At 51.1% G+C, this 26,809-nt stretch overlaps 1 protein-coding gene across 3 annotated transcripts in view; it reads right to left on the bottom strand.

Moving 5' to 3' along the window:
- KIF6 (kinesin family member 6) overlaps nucleotides 1–26,809 on the bottom strand; it is a 388,869-nt gene that overhangs the window by 14,279 nt on the left and 347,781 nt on the right. For 2 of the 3 annotated variants that reach the window (XM_070456501.1, XM_070456504.1), the window contains exons 16-19: nucleotides 20,439–20,489; nucleotides 7,409–7,493; nucleotides 6,135–6,270; nucleotides 3,130–3,230 (exon numbers count right to left, since the gene is read on the bottom strand). In XM_070456501.1, coding sequence (XP_070312602.1) covers nucleotides 3,130–3,230; nucleotides 6,135–6,270; nucleotides 7,409–7,493; nucleotides 20,439–20,489 — 373 coding nt within the window. The remainder of the gene's footprint in view (nucleotides 1–3,129; nucleotides 3,231–6,134; nucleotides 6,271–7,408; nucleotides 7,494–20,438; nucleotides 20,490–26,809) is intronic. The other variant, XM_070456503.1, reaches the window with a different exon arrangement.

Below are 26,809 nucleotides of genomic sequence, written 5' to 3'. Positions count from 1 at the left end.
TGCCACAGCCTCTGAACCCTCAGGGTCATACTGCAGTCACCTTTGTCCTCTCTCCTGACCCTCCAGCCTTTGACACTGAATTCATTTCTCATGCAGATGTGCCTTCTTGGAGAGACAGCACGCTAGCCATCAGAACTGATGGTCTCTTTCTAAATAAGGATTAATAAGTATTATTAATAATGATTAGGCCTCCCGAGTTGCCCATCAGAGTGCCGTGAATTTAGTGTGATTGGCCCACAGGCCCTGAACGTCCCTGGGGAAGGGATGACGTCAGAGCCTGAGGAGCAGAGGACCAGCTCCCGGGCTGCGGAGGGTCCACGGGGAGCGGCCTCCCTGGGGCTCAGTGGAGAGTAGCAGCTGGACTCCCGCTCTCCTGCTCCGGCAGCTTTCAACACTGAAAGCTGGGACACTCGTCTGTTCCTGGAAGGACAGTGACAGAGGGACCTGGACACAGCTTATGGATGAGACAAGGGCATGCCAAAGGGGGAGGCTGACTTGCCCGAAGGCCTGCGGCTCAGGAGAGCACCCTGGGTGAAAGTTTAAACTGAGGGGACTCCTTGCAGGTAACCCATGGTGAGCTGATGGGCACCTTCGAGATCCAAGGTTCTAAACCTCAAGGTTTAGGATCTATGGCAAGCACACCCAGGGATCACTCTAATTTGGGATGGGTGTGTGCATGCTCAGTCGCTACAGTAGTGTCTGACTCCTTGTGACCCCATGGACTGTAGCCCGCCAGGCTCCTCTGTCCATGGGATTCTCCAGGCAAGAATGCTGGAGTGGGTTGCCATGCCCTCCTTCAGGGGGTCTTCCCCACCCAGGGGTCGAACCTCCGTCTCTTGCCTCTTCTGCACTGGCAGGTGGGTCCTTTACCCCTTGTTCGATCTGGGAAGCCCTAAACTTGGGATACCCAAGGAATATCCTGGAAGGCCAAGGCCAGATGGGCCATTCTTCTCAGACAAGGCAGATGCTGGGGGAGGTTCCAACAGTGTTTCCCAAGGAGATCCTAGGAGGTCTGCCCAGTGGTCGGGTCTTAGACCCAATCCAGGGTAGACACTCTCTTAGAAGAGATGGCAGTGGATGGACACGTGGACAAGCAATAGAGAGTTGCCTTGGTAGAGATGGAGGAGCGGGGAGAGGCATCGGGAGGAAGATGAGAAAAGGGAGAAAAGGAATGTAGGATGGGGGAGGTCAGGGAAAGCGAGGAAGGGAGGAGAAGTGGTGGGGGGGAAGAAGGGAGTGAAGGAGTGAGCAGGAGGGAGGAGGCAGGGGGGAGTGGGAAGGAAAAAGCGCTGCTCAGCCTGGAGCCTGCAGTCGGGCTGAAACTGCAGGTCTTTCCCTTCTTTTTTGTTTGTTGTTTTTGGTCACACCTCTTGTTAACCTCAGAACTCAGAGCATCACAGCAATGAATGATGTTGCTATTTCTCCACATCCTCACCAGCATTTGGTGGTGTCAGTTTTGTACATTTTATTCTAGCCATTCTCATAGGTGTGCAGTGATATCTGCTTGTTGCTCTAATTGTAATTTGCAATGATCTATGATGCATCCTGTCACACACTTATTTGCCATCTGTATATCTTCTTTGGTGAGTGACTGTTCAGATCTTTTGCTGACATTTATATATATATATATATATATATATTTCAAACATTTTCTCCCAGTCTGTAGTGTCTTTCATAGAGCAGCATTTTTCATATTTATAAGATCAAACTTCTCAATTTTTTTCTTTTTTTCTGTTGTGGGATCTAAACTGCCTTTTAAAACACCAGGGTAGCCAAAGAGGACACACCTTGCCGGCTGTTAGCCTGGGGCTTAAGAACTCACGTTGGCCCATGTTTCCTAAAGCTGGAATACAAGCCGAGCTGTTGGCCCTGAAGGCCAGCTTAGAGGGTGTGAAGAGGTCCAGGGAAAATGTCAGCCAGGTGGGGGACGGCTCACTGGTTGGCTGCTTTAAGAACAGGTTTAAATTTTTAAAAAATTAAAAAATTTTTTTGGCCACACCACTCAGCCTGTGCTATCTTAGTTCCCTAAACATGGGGTATTGAACCCATACCCCCTGAAGTATAGAAGCCTGGTGTCTTAACCACTGGACCACCAGGGAAGTCCCAAGTGTAGGTTTAGATTTAGAGGGAAGTTGCAAAGCTATTACAGAGAGTTCGCATGTACCTCACTTCCCGTTTCCCTTATTATGTAATCTCACATTCAAGTGAGGCACATTTGTTGCAGTGCTGATACCCTGCTATTAACTCTAGTCTTCTGGTTATTTGGCTTTTCTGAATCTTTCTCATCCAGTCCCCGTCCAGGACAGCACATTCCACTTGGCCATCACATCTCCTTGGGCTCCTCTTGTCTCTGACGGTTTCTCAGAATTTTCTTGCCTTTGATGCCCTTGGGCAGGTATTTTGTTGAACGCCCCTCAACTGGGACTTGTCTGACCTTTTCCTCATGATTCAATGGGCATTATGGGTTTTTGAAAAGAAGACCAGGAGGCAAAGTGCTGTTCTCATCACAGCCTCACATAGAGGACACTGTCTGGCAACCCCATCCCTACCCCCTTTAAAAAGCTCTATTTCACATTCCAGCATGAGAGCTTGGCTCCTGTTCAGACCCAGTCAAGGATCGGGCGCTGGTGGCGGAGGTCGAGGCCCTGCTCCTGCTGGCCTGGCCACGATGCTAGCCGCCTGTCTGAGGGTTGGAGGCTGCACGAGGCAGGTGTTGTTGGCTCCACCAGCTGCTCTGCACCCCCTCCTGAGCTCCCTGGGTCCTGGCAGGCCGACTACCCACTGCCTTGCACCAACATCCCCCCTGAGGTCACCCTTCCTTCTCCCCTCTGCCAATCATCTCTTCCTACCCCAGGGTGGGACCGCATCCACGGTCTGGCTAAGTTGCTCTTCTTGTCACTGCGGCAGCAGGTCCCCTGGCTGTCAGAGCCAGAGGGACAGGGCTGGGAGTGGGGAGGTCCTCCCGCAAGCCTTAGTGAGAGCCACTGGCTTGAGTATGTTCAACTAATTTAACAGTACAAGTCACTTGTTTTCCTGGATCACACAGCCTACAGAGAGACTTTTAGGGCATCGACTGGGTTGCGCGAGAGAGGTAGAGTACCCCAACCCGTTGCAGGGTTCTCCCCTTACCTCTTGTTAGAGAGGGGCTGGGACCTTTCATGCTGGGCTTCTGACATCTGGGGAAAGGGCTTCATGTGATTCGATGCAGTCACTGCTGGCGAGTTTACCTGCTGGTCCAGGAGAAAGTTTCACAGTGTAAGCATGAATCTAACGACACGGGAAACTGTCTGTGATGTATTTCTCAAGAGGAAAGAACTAGATATAAAAGTTGGAATGTACAACATGTATGGGGGAAAAAAATAGATCTAGATATAGCCGTGGAACATGCTGATGGGTGTGGAAACCTCTCTGGACAGCAGGCTAAGGGGTGATGTTTGATTCATTCTGTGTGCTTTTCTCTGTTTTCTGAGTTCTCTAAATTGAGCCTGCATTATTTTTTTTTAAATACAATTTTAAAAATCATTTATTTATTTATTTCTGGTTGTGCTGGGTCTTCTTTGCAGGCTTTTTCTCTGGCTGCGGGGCACAGGCTGCTCACTGCGGTGGCTTCTTTTGTGGAGCAAGGCTCTAGCTAGGGCACAAGGGCTTCAAGAGCTGCGGCTTCCGGGCTCTAGAGCACAGAGTCTGTATCACTTTCTGAGGTTAAGAAAAGATAATGTACAGTGTGATCTGACAGTTCTCCAGAAGTCCTTTCGGCTTTGCCTTCCCTCATCCCAAAGAGATGCTGGCAGAGTCAGGGGTGACGCACTCAGCACGGTATGTGGGGGCAGCCGGGCTGGAGTCCTAGAGACCTAGTGCGTCTCCACACAGGTCTCCGGGGCAGCAATTAAACCTCAGCTGACCCGAGTCTTAGCAGAACGCCCCCCCGATTCTCCCAGAACAGGAGGGCGTGGGAGGCTGGTGAGCAGCTGCTGCCAGGCCACTTCCCCCTGCCTCACCATCTCCCTCGGACGCTGTCAAGGGGCAGCTTCTCATCACCTCCTGCCTTCCGATGAGGCTTATGGCTTTCTGCCCGTCCCACTCAGGCTTCCTGCTCAGGCTATGAAATGGCGGCGTGGCTGCATGGAGCTGACCCCCCAGCTACACGTGACCCATCGCCCCTGCTGTGGTCTCCTGGTCCCTTCTGCTTCCGGGACATCCTTCAGGGTGGAAGGCCCACGCAGTGACACCTTGGCTACCCTGGCTTTCACTGTTGACGTGAGCAATAAACGGTCTGACACCTCCAGCCTCGACGGGACTCTTCCTGGGTCACACGGGATGACTTACGCAACTGTCCCGCGGCCAGATGCCCGTGGGCACCAGCAGGGGCTAACGGCCTCAGCCACTGATGACCTCATGAGGGAGGCTTCCTTACTGGAGGACAGACAGAACCCAAGGGGTGCTGTGAGTGTGACCGGGAACCAGGGACATCTTTATCCTTCCTAACTTCTACCTGAAATTTAACATTTTTTTCAGTGATTACATGTAGACAACAAACCACAGTAGGATGGATGGCCCCAGTGACTCCGTAACCAGTAGAGATTACAGTTATTTTCAGATCATGTTACAGTGGGTAATCTGTACAGCAGAAATCTTGAAATATTTGTGTTCATTACTACTTTGAAATTTTGGTAAGTATTGAGCATTCCCCCAGATCTTATTAATTCGTGCATTTGTAAAACAGTATACATATTATTATACCATAACTTTGCTGCTAAAATATTATGATAACTGTACTTCTGTCTAACTGGTTTTTTTATTTGTCATTGTATGTATTTAATTTTATCCAAATAGGCTTCTCCATTGTCTGGTCACAGGCGGCAGTAACGTACGGGTTATGGCTTTGGGTCTTTGGGAAAATATCTTCCGTGCTCTTAGCTTCCTCATCCTTAAAATGAAGTGAGCAGCCTGTGAGATGACCTTGAAGGGTTCTGCCAGCCCCACGAGTGGTAGGATTATGTGTATGTCATCTCCTTTGTTGCACACAGCTGAGGGGAGGTCACATGAGGGTGGTTGGAACTTGGGGTTTGTAACTAACATTTCTTAATAGGTTATTTTAGCCTTTATGATATTGTAGAGTACTTCTAGGAATTTGTCTAGGAAATGTGCAAAAACGTTTCTTCAGATACGTTTCCAGGGAACCAGTCCCCAAACAACCTAAACATTAAACAATAGGAGATTAAATATATTAAAATAGATCCATACGCTTGAATAGTGAGGGCCTTGGAATGATGTCATGGAATAATAACATGGAAGAGGTGGCAGGCTGGACAACTAGGTAAAAACAAAGGCATTTGTAATACTTAAAAGACTAATATGGGCACTTCCCTGGTGGTCCAGTGGTTAAGAATCTGCCTTGCAGTGCCGGGGACACAGGTTCGATCCCTGGCTGGGGAACTAAGATCCCACATGCCAGGGGGAAACAAAGCCCACGCCCTACAGCTACTGAACCTCTGCATCGCAACTAGAGAGTCTGTGCGCAGCAACCAAGATCCCTCAGGTCGCAACTAGGACCTGGCGCAGACAAATAAATACATTCATATTTAAAAAGAAGGAAGATTTCTTTCTTAAAAAAAGACTAATATGATTCTACTTTTATAAAAGCATGTGGATGTACATGCATAAAAATATAAAATAATATAATCCAACATGTTATATCGATTATCCTTAAGTGGTGGGATTATGGTAATTTTACCTTGTGTATATATTTATAACATATATAAAAAATATATATGTATAACTGTAATAAAGAACAATCAAGTGTTGTCACTCCATCACAGGAAGTAATGGTGGCAAATCCCTTGGCTTAGGGAGTGAAGCCCCACCCCCATCTTTCCATGGGTCAGGCATTAGCAAGGGTTGAACAGTGAGCCCCGGACCACTCACATTCCTTGTTACTATTGAGCACTCACTTCAGGAGGCAGGGGCCGAGAGTGAGTTCGGTGTGGGTCGAGGACCCCCATTCTTTTCCCTCTGCATCATCCCCCGCCCCCAGGGGAGGGCTGCATGTCTGGCCCCTCCCTGGCTGCCTGCCAGTCCCTAGACCGCAAGAGGAGGGCGGATTCCGGGGCAGCGAGGGGCACAGCGGCCAGTACCTGCAGGCTGGTTGCTTCCTCGGCCCACCAGGTTTCAAACTCTTTCTGCAGCTTCACCTTGGCTTTGTCCATGAGCAGCTGCAGATGCTCTATCTCCACCTTCAGGGCCTTCAGGCGCGCGAACATCGTTTTGTATCTGCAGTGGAATCAGAGAAGGGGGGGAGGAAGGGTTCGAGAGACCAGGGTGAGCCTCAGAAGCCCGGCAGAACGGCCGTGGTGCCCAAGGCCAGAGCACGGCGCTGGTGTGTGAGCCCAGAGCCGGGCATTTCTGTCCAGTGGGCCGTGAGCTCCCCTAGAAGGCTGGCTGTCATTACTGGGCACTGAGGGGCAGGCGTTGCTCTAGCCACCTGCTGTCTACAGACTCATTCAGTCCCCTTCACCACCCTAGGAGGAAGGTGCTATTATAACCATCTCCCCTTCACGGGTCTGGAACCTGAAACATGGAGAGGTTAAGGAACGTGGTCCTTAGCACCGAGCTAACAATCACAGGAAGCCGGGTTTGAACCCAGGCCATCTGGGGATGAGGGCAGGGTGACGGTTCACTTGGGGCACATGCCTAGCCAGCTCAGGGGTGGGTGGCTTGGGTGGCAGTGACATCATTGCCACCTGCGAGCAAGGAAAGTTTCTTGTTTGGTTTCCCACAAGCAAATCTCTCCAGGGCAGAGGAGATAGCCAACCTCTCTGCTGAACGCCTAAATGAAGAAATGAACCGAGATGCTTGTATTAGTAATGACCACAGGCCTGTTTACACTTGAGGCTCCTTGCTCTGCAGGTTACATCATTCTGGGGCCCTCAGTGGCTGCAGGAGGATCTGATGTTCTCCGTCACCCTGCAGGTAGCCAGCTTCTGGAGAGGAGCGAGGTGGAGGCCCTCTGTGGGCATACTCCCGGGCTCCGCTAGAGGGCAGCAGCAGACAAGACTTGCTGCTTCCGGGGCGGCAGCCCGGACCCCAGGCTGCAGAGGCTGCAGATGGCAGAGTCAGGGATCCTGGCTCTGGAGCCTGGCTGCACTTTCTAGTCCCCACTCCAGCCTCGTCCTTCCTCGGCTGGCTTCCTGCACCTCACGACTGCCTGCTTAAAGGTGGCGCCTGCTCCAGCTGATTTAGGACCCTCTTCTCAGAGGACCTGCAGGCCTGGGTCGGCGGGGTGGGGGGTGGTGGCCCCCCCTGCCCTGCCCCAAAGCTCCAGGTGGTCCCCAGGGTCCTCTAGGGGCAGGGGTGGTGGTGGTGTTTGGGAGGCAGGGATCAGGATGTGTGAGGCGAAAGGAATAGGTACCTTCTCTTCTCTTCCTCCAGCTGTGATCGCAGCTTCTCTTCCAGCTGGTCTGGCACTGAGGGCACGGGGATGTTTTCTGAGATACCTGGAGAAGGGAGATGCTGAGAGCTCACTCCAGGGAGGATGAAAGGGAAAGTGTGATGTTTAGAGCAGATGTCAGAGTCATCGTGCCTCCCAAGGTGAGAGGAGACCCTGCGAGTCCCTGTAGGGTCTCTGGACGGGAGCTTGCTTCACCCGTCTCCTCTGGGTGGCAGCCTCTGCTTGGCCGAAAGGCCACGAGGAGGCTTCCGTGATTATGCTTTGGATGTAAACCCACAGTCTTCCTTATTCCTTATGTCACTATCAGTCCTTTCCCTGTAGGGTTCCCTCATTCCTTCTTGAGTCATCAGCGAAGATGCAAAAGAGCATTCCCCCTTCTTTTGATACAGAGCCCATCATAAACCAAGAAAGCATCACTAAAATAGCTCACATCTTACCTCACACCACCTAAGGTGCCGAATTCTCCAGCCTCAAACCACGTGCCCCACTTTTGCCTTCCCCCCAAAGCACTGCTTCTAAGCCTGATTAACCCAACGTGCACCTGGAGCTGAGACCCACGCTCAGATGCCCTGTCCTGGGGGCAGCATGACAGGACCCTCGCAAGCCCTAGATGAGGGCTGCGACCCCGACATGCCAGCCGCTGCTGCTGGTTGCCAGCTTGCCAGCTCCGGGTGCTACTGGGCTTGTCTGGAGCCCACAGCCCAGTGGTTGGGGTCTGTCTATCCTCTCAGGAGGCTTTCGGTGGTTGTACGGCATGTCTTACTCAGAAGGCATCTTAGAAGTCATGCAGCCCCACTTTCTGCTCCTTGGAGGGGAGACTCTACCATGGGTCGGGCACTTAATGGACATGATCAGACAATTGCTCCCATTTTACAGAGAAGGGCATGGAGGTTCAAAGAGGTCAACCTGCCCAAGGCCACACAGCTAACTAGAGGAGCTTGGATATAAATCCAGGTTTGTTTAGTCGCAAGGGCTCTGAAATCAGAAATTGCTTCGATGATGATTTTGAGGATGGTCAAGTGCTTTCTGCCATGGTATTGCCAGGCGCTGGGCTCATTGCTTTGCATGAGAGCACATCATTAAGGGCAGCTCTGTTCCCCCCCCCCCCTTTTTTTTTCCTCTCTGTTTCCTCTTAGCTGGAGCTGAGACCTGCCCCACTAACTTCTTTTCACCTCTACTTTGGACCTTTGGAGCAGCACAGTATGTCCTCCTTCTTAATCTGACGATTCTTTAAATATTTTAACAACCACCACCACAACAAGCTGTCACATCTGTCTGGAGCTTTATTCTCAGGCTGACTCCGCCCAATTCCCTCATCTTAGGCTCAGTGACATGGTGACCTTCTAACTGATCGTAAGTACGGAGTCTGCATCTGGACATCATATTCCAGACAGGCCCAGGAGGGGCAGGGTGGAGGACAGTTCTCCTAGCTTTGAAAAATCCATGTTCAATATTTCTATAAAAGGTGAATTACTAGCAATGACCATTATTGAGCATCTCCTATATTCCAGATCCTGCCAAGTCCTACGAAGCACTGGGCTAGGTGCTCTATTCACCTTATTGCTAATTCTCAAAATAACCCAGCAGGAGAGGCATTACCAGTTCGTTTAAATTAAGAGTCTGAGGCTCAGAGAGATCAGTAACTAATTCCAAGTCACACAGTTAACAAGTGGTAGAGCTGGGGTGTGAACCCAGTTTCCCTGGTTCTAAAGAGCTAAAGGCTTACACCAGGCAACATCCAGCACTGCGTTTGTATTTCAGCAGTGTGGACATTGTCATGGCTATGTCAGTTTGTCACTGTCCTCTATTAGTCTTGTAGTCAGTTGACATATGTTTCTATTTTTATGAGTGGTTGTCAAAATGCATTCTATTTCACAGTGACTGTCCTTTGGATCCCAGATGCAACACTTCCCATTCATCGGGGGTTTAACCTGCTGAGGGGTCCTCATTCTGGCATGCCGCTATTCTTTCCCTTTTAGTTGCTTTTTATGTTGCTATCTAACTCACTGACAAATATGCTAAGCGGATTGGGATTCTGTTCTTTACCTGCCGGGCACCTGTTTCTCTCTCCCTTGTGTCAAGGGTCACCTGTCACTTGTAAACTGGCTGAGCAAGCGTCTCACTCCATAGACACCATAGACTTCCCAGAGGAAGTCTGTGCTGGCCCCCAAGCTGGTGCATCTTAGTGGGCCTAATGATCCAGACTGCCCATCCTAGTCACCCGTGGCTTCCCTAGACCCAGGCAGCGCAAGTCCCCGAGGGCAGGGACTGCTGCTCCCTCTGCTCTTTGTCCAGACTCCAGAGCACCCTCGGTGCCCACAGTGTTCATGGGCCCTTGTCCATGGGAAAAGTCAGGAAGTACCATAATGCCATGCTGATAACTATGGGACTCGAAATGTGAATATTTCCTGTCCTAACAGTATCTGCAATGGGCGCATGTATCTCTGAGTCTGTTAAAAAAAAAAAAAAAAAAGCTGTGACTCTTCTTCATTTTAACACTTTTTGACCCAGACCAAGGAACTCTGAGAGACGCAGTGAAGACCCTGCTCTGGGGGAAGTGAAAGTGTGAAAGTGAAAGTCACTAGGTTGCGTCTGACTCTTTTTGACCCCATGGACTATACAGTCCCTGGAATTCTCCAGGCCAGAATACTGGAGTGGGTAGTCTCTCCCTTCTCCAGGGGGATCTTCCCAACCCAGGGGTTGAACCTAGGTCTCCCGCATTGCAGGTGGATTCTTCACCAGCTGAGCCACCTGAGGCCAGATCGTGCTGGACCTCAAGGGTCTGGTGGGGACGTTGGCTTTGCGAGAGCTGAGAGGCTGGGGGCTGCTGAGGAGAGGGAATGGCGTGATCTGTTCCTTTGATGGCCAAGCCAAGTAGTTGATTTGCCGGTTAAGACAAAGCTGCTGCAAACAGAATAGTTAATGTGAGGTGGCGCCAGGGTAGTGAAAGGATCTGGGAAAGAAAGCTGGGACTCCGGGACTCAGGCAGCCAGAATGAGGGCACAGCGTACCCCCAAGACACAAGCCATCCGCGTTGCCATGGGAACCAAAGGGGCCTCTCTGCCAAAGTGATGTTTGCCGAGTGAAATGCATTGTAACCCCACCAGGAGACAGCCCCTGGCTACTTCTGCTGCTTCCTGAGGCTTGGCTTATCAGTGGTCTCTCAAGAGAAAGAGGGGCTGGGAGCTCAGTGGGAACCAGACAAAGTGGCTGAGCAGGAACAGAGGCAGGGGGAGCAAGTAAAGGGCAGCTGGGCTTCGTGGGTCTCGGTGCCCACTGGGCCTGCGGCCAGCGACAGGGCCTCTGGTCGCCTGACAGTCACCTCCTTTCAAGCCAGGCCCCTGGCTGGGATGGGAGCACAGGAGGTCAGAGCCCTGAGGGGCCCAGGAGGTCACACTATGGGCAGCCGGCCCCCAAACAACACACAAGCGAAAAAGGAGGGCTTAATTCCAGCGCCTGTGGGTCTGAATGTCACATACAGAGGAAGCCCCCGAGCAGTCAAAGGGTAACCAGAACTTCAAGCAGGGCCCGCACATTCCCAGGGTGACCCTACTACCTCTGATGAGTCAGGTGTTGGGGCATAAAGAAAAGAGGGGCGCTGGTGGGGAAGGCCAGCCTCCTGTGGGTCTGCTTATACCTGGCATGATTTTGGGGGCACTGGAAAGATCACCTCCCTGCACCCTACACACACCACCCCCCCAAAACTCTCCTATAGTCAGTCCGTGTCTGAAATGTGTGAATCTCACTTCTTTTGTTCACGGGCTCTTTACTGGGGGTGAACCTGAGAATCACCTAAGAAGCCTGTAAAAGCAAGAGACCACTGGGCCCTACCCCGACACATGGAGTTAGGATTTGATGGCAGATGCCCCGTGATTCAGTGCTCACTCTTTGTTAAGAAGGCTCAAGGGACTTCACTGGCAGGCCAGTGGTTAAGATTTAGCCTTCCAATGCAGGGGGAGCGGGTTCAATCCCTAGTCAGGGAGCTAAGACCCCACATGCCTTTTGGCCAAAAAACCAAAAGCATAAAGCAGAAACAGTATTGTAACAAATTCAATAAAGACTTTACAAATGGTCCACATCAAAAGAGTCTTAGAAAAGAATCTTAAACAACAAAAAAAAGAAACCGCTCAAGGCTCTACATCCAATTTCAATGCAAGTACTTCATGTGGGAGTCACCGAGGATGCCAGACCTGCAGGGGTTCAGGTAAGACGCTCTACGGGGGCCTGAGTGGCACTTTACCCCCCGCCCACCTTCCAGATCTTTGGAAACCACTGTAGGGTGAAGGGGCTCAGGGCTTTGCAGCAAGAAGTCACGGTCTCCGTGGGGCTGGAGTCGCCTGCACTTGGCCCTCTCAGGTGGAGGATAAAATCTGAACATGTGACTCTCTGAGGCCCTTCTATAGCAGCTCCCATCACAGACAGGGAAACTGAGTTCTGACAGTGGAAGTGAGCTTCTCCAGGATCACACTGCAGGTAAAAAGAGCCAAAGTCAGGACCCTGCTCTGCCTGACTTCAAAGCTGGTGCTTCTTGCTCTGCAAGTGACCCGTACAGTGAAGGCTTGCCACAGGGCAGATCACTGAAGTCGGTATTGACTCGCCTTTGGTATTTGCAGGTGATACTCTTTTGCGCAAATGCCTTTCTGATGTGGGGCTTGGGGGCTGAGAGAAACCCTCAGCCTCTCCCCCATGTGCTGACCTGTGTGGACTGCCCTTTACTAACCGAACCCACCAACTGTGCCCTGATCCCACTTGGCAATTGCAGCTCACCCGCTGGGGGTGAGAACGGTCTCATCCACATTACCCACGGGAGCCTGGCGCCTGAGGTCAGCCCCCAGAACACCCCGAGCCAGCCTGCTTGTCTCCTTAACTGTCTGCTAGGAGTCTCAAGGGAGGCAGGACTGACATTTCCAGCCAGGTACAACCAAAAGTCCCTTGGACCGCAAGGAGATCCAACCAGTCCATCCTAAAGGAAATCCTGAATATTCATTGGAAGGACTGACATTGAAGCTGACACTCCAATACTTTGGCCACCTGATGTGAAGAACTGATTCATTTGAAAAGACCCTGATGCTGGGAAAGATTGAAGCAGGAAGAGAAGGGGACGACAGAGGATAAGATGGTTGGATGGTATCACTGACTTCATGGACATGAGTTTGAGTAAATTCCTGGAGCTGGTGATGGACAGGGAGGCCTGGCGTGCTGCAGTCCATGGGGTCACAAAGAGTCGGACACAACTGAATGACTGAACTGAACTGAACTGAACAACCAAAAAGGGCCCTGTGGGCTTCTGGGGAGCAAGGCCAGGGCCCTGTGTGGAGGAGGCTGTAAATTATGTGGCTCTCCCGTGGCAGACAAGACGTCAGAGTCACGGAAGCATTCTGGCGGGTGGCCTCAGCTATCTGACTCAGGGTCCGTTTCCCAAACACCCACTCTGGGCCTCCTTGGGCTAGACTGTCTCATAGAACCCAGGTAGCCCTGCCCCATCCCCTTTCGGAAGTCAGCATGCCTGTTCTCCCGAAGATGGATGATGTCAGTAGGCTCAATGACCATGACGGTCAGCAGCTCAGAGGCAGAGACTCTGGCTTCTCCATCAGACCTTTTCCTGTTTAATGGCTCAAGTGAATCGCCAACTGGAGTGATCACAGGCTGCCGGGCACCCGGTGCCGCCATCCGTTTTGGTGCTGATTTTGTGTAACGCCGTTGCTGCCCGCGGCTGGCTCAGACTCAAGGGTGTGATGAATACCCTGCAGACCCAGGGCTGCGGCGGATCGTTTCTCTGGCCCCCACTCACCGCCGTCATCTTCCCTGAAGGGAGAATGGGGCGATTCCTGAGAGCACAGATGGCCATAGTGAAAGTGAAAGTGTCAGTTGCTCAGTCATGTCTGACTCTTTGTGACCCCAAGGGCTGTGCCTGTCAGGCTCCTCTGTCCATGGGATTCTCCAGGCCAGAAAACTGGGGTGGTTGCCATTCCCTTCATATGGTCAACAGTACAATCAAGATCCTTCCATACGCCTCTTTGAAGCATGGACTCTGCTCATAGAAGGCTGGCCACATCCCTTCCAGCCTGAGTCACCCCTTCTGCGTCCACTTTGGGCCTCTCTGCCACAAAAAGGCTGCCGAGATGGGGGCCTCTCTCTTTCCATGTTGCTCCCCTCACTGCATTGCTGGAGGAGGATACAGCCCGCACAGAGGGTCAGTGTGGACTGGCGAGCAGTACAAGGGGGACCCCAGAAGCGCACTGTGTTCACAGGAAGGCATGTCTGGTCTCCTCTCTCACTTCCCGACCACGATCACCTCTGCTGAAACTGCAGTTCTCTCCTCCTCCTGTCTCTCCACAGCCCTTCCTGCTGGGACCCCAGCTGCACCTCCACTTTCTCCTCAGCGTTCTCTGGTTGCACCACCCAGAGCCCGGCACAGTGACCCTCTTTCTGAGGGTCCTGGCATCCCCCACTCTGCCTGGGGCAGGTCTGTGCAGAGGCTGCTCCTTCCTGTATCCAGTCCACAGAGGCTGCCTCACTCTTCAGAAGTGCCCACAATTCTGAACTCAGGGTTTCTCTCCGGGCCTGAGTCCCTTGGAAATTCTACCCACTGTCACTTTAGCCTCACTGACCAGTGGTGACCACATGCCTCAATCTTGGTGCCTTTTCAGAGAGACATTAGCAGGAAGCTTGGGATCCCTAAAGTCCATCACACTGGACCCAGCATCTGCATTGGCAGGTGGATTCTTTACCACTGAGCCACCGGGGAAGCCCAACACCAGTATTTTCAAAGCACCACTTAGAGCTTCTTGGTTATTTGGAACACACAGTACCCACCATTTGTATCTGAGCACAGACAACCCTGGTTTCCCCAACTCATCATCAGTTTCTTTGGGGGAAGTGGGAGGGTCTCACCCAGCTCCACTACACTGGCAATAGCGTAGGACCTATCAAACACTGAGACCTTTCCTGGGCTGAGACTGGCCAAGCACCAGGGCAGGTGGAGTAGATGGCCATGATACATTTTAATCCAGCATATGAGGTTGAGGGGTTAGAATTCTGTCTTCTGTGTTTGATTGCTACCAATGGAATGTGTGCCCCTGCCTACCCGCCCCCGCCCAGCCCCTGGCTCCAAATTCACATGCTGAAATTGAAGCCCTAACTTGATGATATCTGCTGGTGGGGCCTTTGGGAGGTAATTTGGTCATGAGGGTGGGGCCCTCATGAATGAGATTAGTGCCTTTCTAAGAGACCAGTGATCTCGCTTGATCTTTCCACTATGTGAGGACACAATGAGAAGGTAGCAGTCTGTACCCAGGAGAGGGCCCTCATCAGAACCTGACTGTGATCTAGGCTTCCAGCCTCCACAACTGAGAGGGAGGAAGGTTACTGAAAGCTACAGAACTTTTTTTTTCCCCCCAAACAAAGGCTTAGTGGTAAGAAGAGAAATAGAAGTTGTTTTGGTTGATCCAGGTGAAAACCTGGGGGTGCTGCCCTTTGTACCCTGGGTTCTCTCGCCCTTGTGGGGTCCCACAGAGCCCATTCTGAAAACCACTGAGCTGCCTGATCCAGGAGGGTCCCTGCAGTTGTCTCCATTAGGGATTCCTTTCCATATACTGGAATTCCTGGTCTGGATCATACTAGGTGCTCAGTCAAATCTGCTGAATAAATTGATGACGGTCTGGCTTTTTGTTTTCTCTCAGATTTGTTGTTCCCAGGCTCAGAATTCCAAAAGAGTATTTCAAGACTCAGTCTTAAACAGTTTTCCACCGAATGGCAGAAGGTGGCAACGGCAGCGACCTGTGTGTGGAGCACAGCCGGGATGCCACGAGAGGTCCCTGCGGGGATTCTGTTTGGGAGACAGAAGCGTCTCAGGGCACTCGGAGCTGGAACATGGAGGAGCCGTCAGGGTCAGGGCCCCTCCCGGCCCTCCTGGAGGCCCTGCTGGGATTCAGCGCTCTCTCTGTCGGGTCTTCAGGTCAGGTTAGTGGGCCCTGCCTGGTGGTCATTCGAGGGCCCACGGGGCATTGCAGCCACCGTTGTCTGCCGTCAGGGGCTGCTTCTGCAGGGTGAGTGGCCAGTGTGGGGCTCCCAGGCGGCCCCAGATCTCGCTGGGCAGCGTCTGAGCAGGTTTACTTAGAGGCGGCAGGAGCACCACCCCCCCCCCCGGATGGGGCTGCAGGTGTGTGTGCCCAGAGGAGGCGCCCAGTGCAGGGGCTGGGTGCAGGCTTTGGTGGGCGGGTGGGCGAGGGGGGTCCCCAGGGTGGTGCAGACTATTTACTCATCAGTCAAGTAGTGAATGCTGAGGAACACGTGCTCCTGCCTGGGGCTTTCTTTTCCTAAAAGGCCTCTTCGACCAAGACTTCCTTCCTTGCTCTAAAATGTCCAGTGGCTCAACTGCCTGTGAGGGAAATGCTCAGGTTCAAGGCTCTCAATGAACTGGCCCACCTCACCCTTTTAGCCTTTTATCTGCAAGATTTCAGATCAGCTACCCACAGAGTCATCCTCCCCCTGCCTCCTCCACACACACAATAAACACATACCACATATATACACCCCCTATGCATAAATACACACACACTGCAAACACACATACATCCCCATACACATATACACACACAAACTACATATGTACATATCCCCCACATATATATACATATATACCACACACATACACTCTACATTCATACATTTATATCTCTCTCATACACACACTATACACACACACATCTCTCCACATACATATACACACATACCCCACACACTAAATATACACCCCCCGCATACATACACGTCACACATACACTACATACACACTATCCCCCACATACATATAAATGTATACCACACACACACATACACACACACACAGACCCTGCTGCCGCTGCTAAGCCGCCTCAGTTGTGTCTGACTCTGTGTGACCCCATAGATGGCAGGCCTCCAGGATCCTCCATCCCTGGGATTCTCCAGGCAAGAACACTGGAGTGGGTTGCCATTCCACACACACCCTACATTCATACATACACACATATATCACATACATTACATACACACGTACCCCACATACATAAACATACACATCACACACACACATCCTACATTCATACATATACACATATATTGCACACACTACATACACACATACCCCCCACATACATACACATACATATCACACACACCCCCTACATTCATACATACATATATCTCACACACAAACTACATGCACACATATGCCCCACATACATATACGTATACATATATACATCACACACGCACACACACACCGCAGCCCTCTCTGCCCCCACGCCCCTCTCTGAGGTTCTGAGTCCTGCCCATTCTTCCAGGCTCGGCTCAGGCCCACGGCCCTGGTGACACCTTGGGGCCCACTCTCTGTTCAGTTCTCTGAGCCCCGAGGGCCTGGTGTGTGCTCTCACCTGTCACATTTCACATGCCTCTCAGCAGTGCCATGTGCCTTTTAAATTTTAATCACAGGCACTTGGTAGAATTCTGGTGGTGAGCTGAAGGAGAGCCAGCCCCGATCAAATACTGCTCAGCAGAGACACTTGAGAGAGAGGGCACAGCCCTGCGTCCTGGGGCGGCTTCTCCCCGTCCTGCTCCTGCTCCGTGTGGCCATCAGAGGGCTGGGCGCCCGGCGCGTGTCACCTCGCCGCTCCCAGAGACACCCTCAGCGAGTCGCGCTCCTGATGGGCCTCTCGCTTCTATAGAGGGTCGAGGCAAGAACCATCTTGTGGGACAACATTTCAGCAACCTCTGCAAAACTGCAGCTGACGATGACGTTCACTGTGTCACTCAGAGTCCTTTATACAAAGGTCCTCACAATATATTCTGCTTTGTGTTTGGTTCCAGAAGAAATTCTGTTTCTGCAGATAAATTAGCATGCTTCCTGTTGTCAGAAAATGAAAACTATGGAACTCCGGGTGCTCCTCTTTCTGCTCCATGGCTAGATAAGACAGAGTCGGATTTACTGCCTGCACGCTGTAATCTGCTCAGCTGTGGGGTCCAAAGGCATTTACTCCTTCTACTTCCTTTAAATGGACTTATTTTATGTTCAAATGTCTCATTACACTTCTGTAAGATGCGTGAGTCTCAGAGTCATCTGGGGAAGCGTTGACTCTGGCCTGTTTATTGCCTGTGCCAGCTGCTGCGGGGACAGAAATGAATTCGACTGCACCTAGCTTCCCAGGAGCTCGTATTTTCAAGTGGAGAATAGATATGGAGATAAATAATTACAGGACAAGGGTGGTGCTCCAGCAGAGGTGCCTGAAGTTGGAGGACAATCAGACTGGGGAGAAGGGGGCAGGCGAGGCTTTGTGGGGAAGGTCACAGTTGACTTGGTTCGGGGCTACAGTGGGAAGAGGAGAGTGGATAGAACAATGTGTGAGTGCTGTCCCTTCAGTCATGTCAGAATCTTTGCAACCCCAGGGACTGTAGCCCACCAGGCTCCTCCGTCCATGGGATTCTCCAGGCAAGAATACTGGAGTGGCTTGCCATGCCCTCCTCCAGGAGATCTTCCCAACCCAGGGATTGAACCCAGGTCTCTAATGTCTTCTGCATTGGCAGGTGGGTTCTTTATTACTAGCACCACCTGGAAAGCCCCATGGCATTTCTCACCTCACCATTAAACCTCTGCTTTTCGAGACTGCCTTTCTGCAAATTTTCTTGGGCATATGTCTACACCCACAAACAGAGATGCATTCTTATGCAAAATACATGAGAAAACCTCTCCTGCTCAGACTCACTCGTTACTCCTGAACCCCTCCACCCCCCAAAATCCCAAATCCAACCAACCAACCCCTGCCTGCACATTCATGGAAACTTAGGAACATGGAAGCAAAAGAAAGAAATACTACCAAAGGGAATATTAGAAATGAAGGGAAAGTAGAGAGGAGAAGAAGCACACAAAGAAATGTAATAGAAAGGGAAGGGACTGCCATACAAACAAAGCCACAGGAGTGGAAGGGCAAGAGCGGGCATAGTCACCGCCTCATCGCTCCACCGAAGCCCAAACTATAGAACGTCAGGAAGCCAAATGCACTGAGTGAGTTGTCTTTGGTCTTACAGAAGCTGTGCGTCCTGGCCTTCAGCTCCAACGCCAGTCTGAAGGGCGAGGGTTAAGGCAGGAAATGGCGCTGTAAGTGACCTGCTGCATCGAGACTTTCTCAAGGGGAAGTTTCTGCACTGAGGGCCCCTGGGACACAGCGCATCGGTGGGTCCACACAGACCCGTCAGACAAGCTCCCAAGGTGCCTGGATAGCAACGTGGCGTTTGATCTCAAGATGGCAGCTGGAGACAGTACCACTTCCTCTTTAATTGGGATAGTCAGCTTTTAAGATAAATAGGCATTTCAAATGCTCTTAATTAGACTCAGCCACAGTGTTTTTCGTTTGAGGTTTGCTGATTACTTCAGGCGAAGCTGGGCCCTGCTGAACCTGACATCGGCTATACTTTGGAAGAAGGCTCCAGAGAGGTGAGCGGAGGAATTAAGGAGGAGCCTGCTGTTGAAGACACGTGGCAGGGTTGGGACTGGGGGAGCAGAAAGCCTGGAGCACGTCCTGCCCTGAAAGCCATGGAAACGGCTCCCCAGACCCTAGAGCAAAACTGCCCTTGGAATGATCTGAGTGGTATTTTCCACATCATTACTTCTGTGCAACAAGCATCATGGATACTGGAGAAGAGGCCTACAGGGCAGCCCCAGGGATAACTCCCCATTCAGTGACCTGCACCTCGACACAGCTTCCAGTGGAGGTTCTTGTGCCCCGCCCAAGCCTGGCCCTGGGAGTGAGGACCCCAGGAGCCCTGCTGCATTTGGAGGAAGGTGCTCTGCTGACCCTGCACAGAATATCAGCTCCAAGCCTCTGCACAGGCAGGCCTCTGGCAAGAGGAGGGCAGCCTCTGCACATCTGCCCGACCCTTCAGTCCCAGGCCCAACAGGGAAAAGCTTGGGTTCTGTCTGGGTGTCTTAGGCTTCCTTGTTGTATGTTTCTGATGTAATCGCTAGTTATTTGATATGATCATTGTTATGACCGAAAGTGAACAACCAACCTCCCCCTTAATCCAAGTTACTGGAGTCAAATGGATTACCCTCGTGATGCTGGGGCTCAGCTCTGTAGCCCCCAGAGACCCTGGGTGCAAGGCTTCTCCAGCTATAGGTGATTCCAGGGCTCAGACATTCTCAAGGGGGACCCCCTTGTTTGGAATACAAGAATAGCTTATTTAATCAAAGCTCTAGAAGGCTTGATCCCCAGCTAGGTGGTGAGGACACGGGGGTCCTGCCCAGGAACCCTGCTCCGCCAGCTTTCCAGGGAGCCGGACACGCTCCCTGGGTGACTTCCCTGGGCTGTGTATCACAAGGGGGCATTTTCAGTGGATACCCACTGCCTAAGAGGTGCCCAGGGCCTTTCAGAATATCACTCTATTGGTTTAGTGCTTGCGTTCTGGGCCCATCATTGCTGTGGGCAGTAAATAGCATGCGGACCAAGGGCGCCCAGAGTGGACTCAGAGGCCTGGTTCAAGTCCTAGCGCCGACAGTTGCTAGCCTGTGACCCTGGGCAAGCCCCTGAATCACCTTCATCCAGAAAAGGCACTGACCTCAGAACTGCTGGGAACACAAACAGTGCACAGAGAGCATTCAGCCACCTGGAGCTGTTTTCACCACCAACTGTCCCTTCTGGGATTAGCTGGTCATGGTTCTAGAAAGCTCCGAGTAGGACCCTGAGGGGCTGGGATATAGCCGGTGAGTTCAGGTTGGAATGTGGGGTGGAAAAAGTCAGAGGATGAGGCAGCCGCTGGGAGGGTGGGTGCCAGGTGCTGACCGCCAGACGCAAGCACATTGGAGGGGGAGCCTGGCGCCAGAGAGGAGGGGCGTCCAGAGGAAGCTGCCCCGACAGCGGTCCTCCCCACCCCGACCTTCCTGAGGGCAGCGAGGCGTGGGTTCCCCAGGTCAGCCTGTGTGACCTTCGCCGTCCGCCTGCAGGCCCCACCCTGTACCCACCTAGAGCCACCTGCTGCACATGCCGCTGGGTGATCTCCTCCTTCAGGCGACCTGTCAAAGACACAGAGGAAAGCCCTGGTGAGTCCTCAGCGGGCTGGAGGAAGAGGTGGCCTTGGAAGCAGGTGGCGAGTTAAAGACCTTAGGCAGCGTGAGAAAGGCAAAAGTGGGCACAGGGACCTCTCCTCCCTGGAGGCTCCGTGCTCCCAGTGCAGGGGTGGGTCCTGGGTTCAAACCTCGGTCAGGGAACTAGATCCCACGTGCCACAATTAAAGATTCCACACGCTGCAAATAAGACCTGGCACAGAAAAATAGATAAATAAAGATTTTTTAAAAGGTGGGTACAGCTTCCAAGAAGAGCCCTTCATGCCCTGGATGTCTGGAAGAAAAGGCTGCAGAGATCAGGCCCCAGCACATCAGTGCAAGCACACATTCCACCTTTGGGGGCAGTATCTGTGGGTTCAGTCATCTCAGTCTGTCCCTCATAACTTTGCTGGGGCTATAGTCTCCTAAATAGTTCTGTATGTCCATTATTAATGCAGGGGGAGGCAGGATTTGATCTTCTAATAATTTATTGGGCCCCCTTGAAATCCACTTCTTTCTTTTAAGCTATAAAGAAACTGTGTCAAATAAAAAAAATACTGTGGTTTTAGTGGACGATAACATTCATATGAACACAACAGTTGGTCATTTGGTAGGAAACACGTCTAATACCATATTGCATGAATACGGGTCTAGTGGTTTCCCTGGTGTCTCAGATGGTAAAGATCCATCTATAATGCAGGAGACCCAGGTTTGTTCGATCCCTGGGTCAGGAAGATCCCCTGGAGGAAATGGCAACCCACCCCAGTATTCTTGCCTGGAGAATTCCACGGACAGAGGATTCTGGCGGGCTACAGTCCACGGGGTCGCAGAGTCGGACATGACTGAGGGACTAACATTTTCACTTTTCACAGTGAGCGGAACAAGGGAGGTGAGGGCACCGCTGTACTCCGCACTGGTCAGAATACAGTGGGTTATTTGTTCTAGGAGCTACTTTTTGTAAAGAACATTCGTAAAACAGAAAATACTTATAAGATGGTAACCATGCTGGTGAGGGTCTGAAACCACACCATGTGAGAAATGGCTAAGGTGACTGGAGATGTTTAGACAGGAAAAAAAATAACATTTGGAGTTCTGGAGACAATGGCTGTCTTTAAAAATCTAAACATTGTTATATGGCTGAGGCAACAGATTTATTTCTGTCCTACTGCCGAGGGTAAAAGTCAAGTTGAACGAAGGCAGATTTGGGGCTCAGTATGGGGAAGAAAGAAATGGCTCACGAGGACTGTCTCCATGTGGATTAAGTTGTCTCAAAATGGACTAAATCTCCTGGCCAAGCAGTGGGTCCCCTCCTGAAGGCGCTCAAGCAGGAGCTGGGCAGCTACGTGCTGGGCTGTTGGACGGAGAATTCCTGCCTGGGGTGGGAGCTGGGATGGAATGACCGCCTGACTTCCCCCATCTCTGAAGCTCCGTGATGCCGTGTTTGAGGCCTGGCTGCAGCGGCCGCCCTGGGGTTTGTTTACGTCCCAGGGCTCCACGGACTAGTTAACACGTCAGGGCTGTCTGTAATGCACATCGCATTTGGGATACGACATCAGGTCACTGGGGGATTCTGAGAGAGCCTGGGAACTTCACCGCCTCCCTTCCTCGTATAAAGTGTGTTCTATGTCTCAGATGGCTTCCCAGCGGTGCTAGTGGTAAAGAGCCTGCCTGCCAATGCAGGAGACTGTAGAGATGTAGGTTAGATCCGGGGTCAGAACGATCCCCTGGAGGCGGGCACAGCAATCACTCCAGTATTCTTCCCTGGAGACTCCCATGGACAGAGGAGCCTGGTGGGCTACGGTCCCTAGTGTCGCAGAGTCAGACACGACTGAAGCGACTCAGCACAGCACATGCCTAAAAGGCTACGCCTGAACTGAGTTTCCAGTGAAGTGGTCACAGGAGACCTGGTCATTCCCTGAAAGTTCTAGGGCATTCCTAGACTATTAAGGTTGGGAGGGATGGCAGAGGCCATTCAGTTTAATTTCCCCACCTAATTGAGGAGTCCCTTCTACAGAATGAAATGGTTATTTAACCTCTCACTTGCATGTACCTGGGCTGTTCCACCGGTTAAACCATACATAAGGAATTACTGATGTGGTGTTGATGCATGACTCCTTGTAATTTTCCCATTTGGACTTGGTCTGTTCTCTGGAAGAGCATAGAGAAAGGATCCTCTCTCATGGTCAGTGAGACCCCTTCATACATCTGAGGATGCTATGGTTTCTCCACTTAGACATGTCCTCTCTGGATTAAACATCCCCAGGGTCCTCAGCTCCACCTTGGAGAGCACCATCTCCCGGCGTGTCACAGTGCAAGTCTGCCATGACTTCCAGCGTCCCCCCTAGAGATGACTAGGCAGACAGAGGGAGCCAAGGACTGGGCAGAGCAACCCTCACACCCCAATTCCAAGTGGGGGCCATGAGAACATAGGGACTGTGTTAGAAGGGAGTGGGGAGGTGGGAACCTGGCCCAAGGATGAGCACTGGATGAGCCTGGAGCCATCAGGACCTGAAACCTGGAACAGTCTCTTCCCCGCATGATCAAACTGTCTGTGTCAGCAGAGTCAACAAGCTGGGAGCACAGAGGTGGTGCTGGGCTGAGCCTCCAAAATTGCTGACTTGATTTTTAAAGAAGCACAGCATACATAGTCTTCAAATGAAAGGAGATAATGCTATGGCAAATGCAGTACCCCTTGAGGCCCCTCTCTTGATTTTGAGGAGGTCATCAAGGGCTTTCTCAGGTCCATAGTAGGGAGCACTGATGTTACGTGGTTCCTGGATGGTTCCTTGGGTATCTGCACAGGTGCCTTGTACCACAAGCCTCTTATGTGTCTGAGTACTGTGCTGTGCTTGGTCGCTCAGTCATGTCCGACTCTTGGCGACTGCGTGGACTGTAGCCCGCTAGGCTCCTCTATTCATGGGGATTCTCCAGGCAAGAATACTGGAGTGGGTTGCCATGCCCTCCTTCAGGGAATCTTCCTGACCCAGGGATTGAACCCAGGTCTTCTGCACTGCATGTGGATTCTTTTACCATCTGAGCTACCAGGGAAGCCCCATGTGCCTGGATGCCTCCCTCCTAATGAGACTGGACAATGACCTGCTCCTTTAGAGTCACATGGGGCTGCCTGCCCCTCTGGAAACTACCCTGATGACAACAAGTTTCCCCACCAGGAACATCCTCAACAGCTGGCTTCCCTGACAACTTGTCTCTCTGACCAGGTGCCTCCTCGTCTACATGCTTCCCACAGGGCCATTTTCCCAAGCCTGACGGCAGTTTAGTTACTCAGTTGTGTCAGACTCTTTGCGACTCCATGGACCTTAACCCACCAGGCTCCTCTGGCCATGGGATTTCCCAGGCAAGAATACTGGAGTGGGTTGCCATTTCCTTCTCCATTCCCAAGCCCTGGGGAAGCTATTTTGGAATGATAGGTTGAGAGATTCTTACTGTCCCAGCCTAGGAAACGGTGCTCATGAAAATTATGAGGGAGGTTTTGCCACCAGGACTGAGAGTTCTATAATCTCTGCAAACAAAGACACCCATTCCCTGAATGGTGAGCCATACCTAGGGGACACGAGGTGGGTCGTCAGAATGCCTCATACTGATAGAGGTAGGTTGAAAATGTGTTTAGTGATTCTCAGTTTTGGCCAATTTGGCTAACATCTACAAATCCGCCACATGGCGATTTTCGTTTTTGAGATCTTTGCCAACAAGCTTCTAAAGATAGCCTCATGGCTGATATCTAATTGCGTTTTCCAACAGAGCCATTCTTCATGTGATGATAACAGTCTCTGTAATCGGCTGGATCTTGCAGCTCCACAGGTCTTGGCAAAAGGAGTTGAGGGGGATTGCAGAAATCACTCTGCATGCAGCTCGCTGTCATTAGCATGGTGATAAATCTGCTGCTTTTGGCCTGGGTTCCTGGACACGTCCCTGTCCCGAGGTATGGAAAAGAGATGAAACGGAAACAGAGGACTCCCAACCCGAGGCAGGAGATGCCGCAGAGGGGAGGAGCGCTCTGCTTGTAGGGGAATGGTGGTAATTAGCAATTTGGTCTCCGGTAATTTACAACGGTACATGCGAGAAACACCTTCTCTCCCTTTCAGATTCATTAACTGACAGAGTAGGGGTGGCAGCAAGGGATGCAGGAGTGCACGGAGCTCCAGCAGAGATGCAGGACCTCAGAAACAGCTGCGTGGAGGGCACGTGCAGGCAGTGCACTTCTTGTACACGGTTTGTCTGTAGCAAGTGGTAGTTTATACGAGAGGTATAACCATCACACAGAAGCAAAACACAATTTTCACATTGATACTCAGTTTCCTGCATGAAACAATTTTCCTGAAGCTTCATACTTTATTTTGCAGGCATATTAGTTTGAAATCATGCACCAAGGGAAAGCGGCTTAGCTGGTCCAGACCAGAGCCCTTCACTTACGTTATCCCAGTATAGTTGTTGCAGGCTGTTTGTGCAGCTTCCCCCATGGGGTGCCTTATTGAGGATGTTGATGTTACAGTCAAGCAATATCTATTTATTGCCCCTTCACTGTGTTAAGCACTATGTTCTAAGTGCTGTGGAACATACAGAACTAGACTAATAGAAGTACTCCATTCCAGCTCAAGAAAGTTAGTTGTGATGTGGTGGACGGCAAACAGGTGGCCCACGTGCTCTTCCTTGAAAAAGCTGAACTCACAGCAGGCCTTGGTCCTCCGTCGTGGATGGTTTGCCTTTCTGCTGAGCCTGACTTTGGCTCTTCAACCCAGCACTTCGGGTAGTGATAACCAGTCAGTTGAAGTTGGACTTGAGATGATGCAAACCTCTTTGCCATTTTGATTTATACTACAGTGATTACAAATGTGTAGGTCAAGAGTTGTTACTAAGGACTTCCCTGTAGCTCAGATGGTAAAGACCCTCCCTGCAATGCAGGAGACCTGGGTTTTTGATCACTGAGTTGGGAAGATCTGGAGAAGGGCATGTCAACCCACTCCAGCATTCTTGCCTGGAGAATCCCATGGACAGAGGAGCCTGGTGGGCTACAGTCCATGGGGTTGCAAAGAGTCAGACATGACTGGGCAACTCACACCACACTACTACTAAGTTGTGTCCGATTCTTTGTGACCCTATGGACTACAGCATACCAGGCTCCCCTGTCCTTCACCATCTCCCAGACTTTGCTCAAACTCATGTCCATCGAGTCAGTGATGCCATCAGACCATCTCATCTTCTGTTGTCCCCTTCTCCTCCTGCCTTCAGTCTTTCCTAGCGTCAGGGTATTCTCCAATGAGTCAGCTCTTCACATCAGGGGACCAAAGTATTGGAGCCTCAACATCAGTCCTTTTAATGAATATTCAGGGTTGATTTCCCTTAGGATTGACAGGTTTGATCTCCTTGACGTGTAAGAGACTCTCAAGAATCTTCTCCAACACCACAGTTCAAAAGCATCAATTCTTCGGTGCTTAGCCTTCTTTATGGTCCAACTCTCACATCCATACACGACTACTGGAAAACCATAGCTGTGACTATATGGACCTTCATTGGAAAAGTGATGTCTCCACTTTTTAATATGCTGTCTACACTTGTCATAGCTTTTATTCCAAGAAGCAAGCATCTTTTAATTTTATGACTGCAGTCACTGTCTGCAGTGATTTTGATTCAAGTTCAAATTTCAACTCAGTTACTTTCTAGTACGGCAGCTTACTTAACATCTCTAATCCTCAATTTTATCATTTGAAAAATAGGGAATAATAATATAACTGTGATAATATCTGCTTCCTTGTATCTCCAGACTCTTGGGTGGGATTAGAAGATAACAAACCAGCATCTGTGACACAAGACACTAGCTCTAGGCATCGAGGCACTTTCAGACATATTTATAAGGTGACAGACTCTGAAGGGCTCAACCTCAGTCAATGGTAGAGGGAAGTTGAAACGAGGAAAAGGTGGGCTAGTGGTGTTGGGAAAGGCATCATTACTAAAGGTGAGATTTGGGTGGGTTCCAGAAAGAGCAAAGGGGTTAAGGGGGGTTGGGAAAGCCATTCCAGCCAAAGAGAGCCTTTGGGGTAAGAGAGTGGAGAAGGCCAGGTGTACATTGGTCGAGGGAGGGGTTGAACGGGGGAGGACGGCTTATACTAGAGTCCTAGGTAATTCCGAAGGGCTTTGGACCCAGGTAGAAATCTCTTCTTCTATTTGACTACACTGCTATTGTACTGTAGCCCAGGGAAATCAAATGAAAATACACTTCAAGCAACCTAGATGCCCATCAGCAGACAAATGGATAAGAAAGCTATGGTACATAT

The sequence above is a fragment of the Odocoileus virginianus genome, chromosome 27 (assembly GCF_023699985.2).
Source record: "Odocoileus virginianus isolate 20LAN1187 ecotype Illinois chromosome 27, Ovbor_1.2, whole genome shotgun sequence".
Taxonomy (NCBI): Eukaryota; Metazoa; Chordata; class Mammalia; order Artiodactyla; family Cervidae; genus Odocoileus; species Odocoileus virginianus.
The sequence above is the reverse complement of the archived record's forward strand: the minus strand, read 5'-3'. Positions and strand labels throughout refer to the sequence as shown.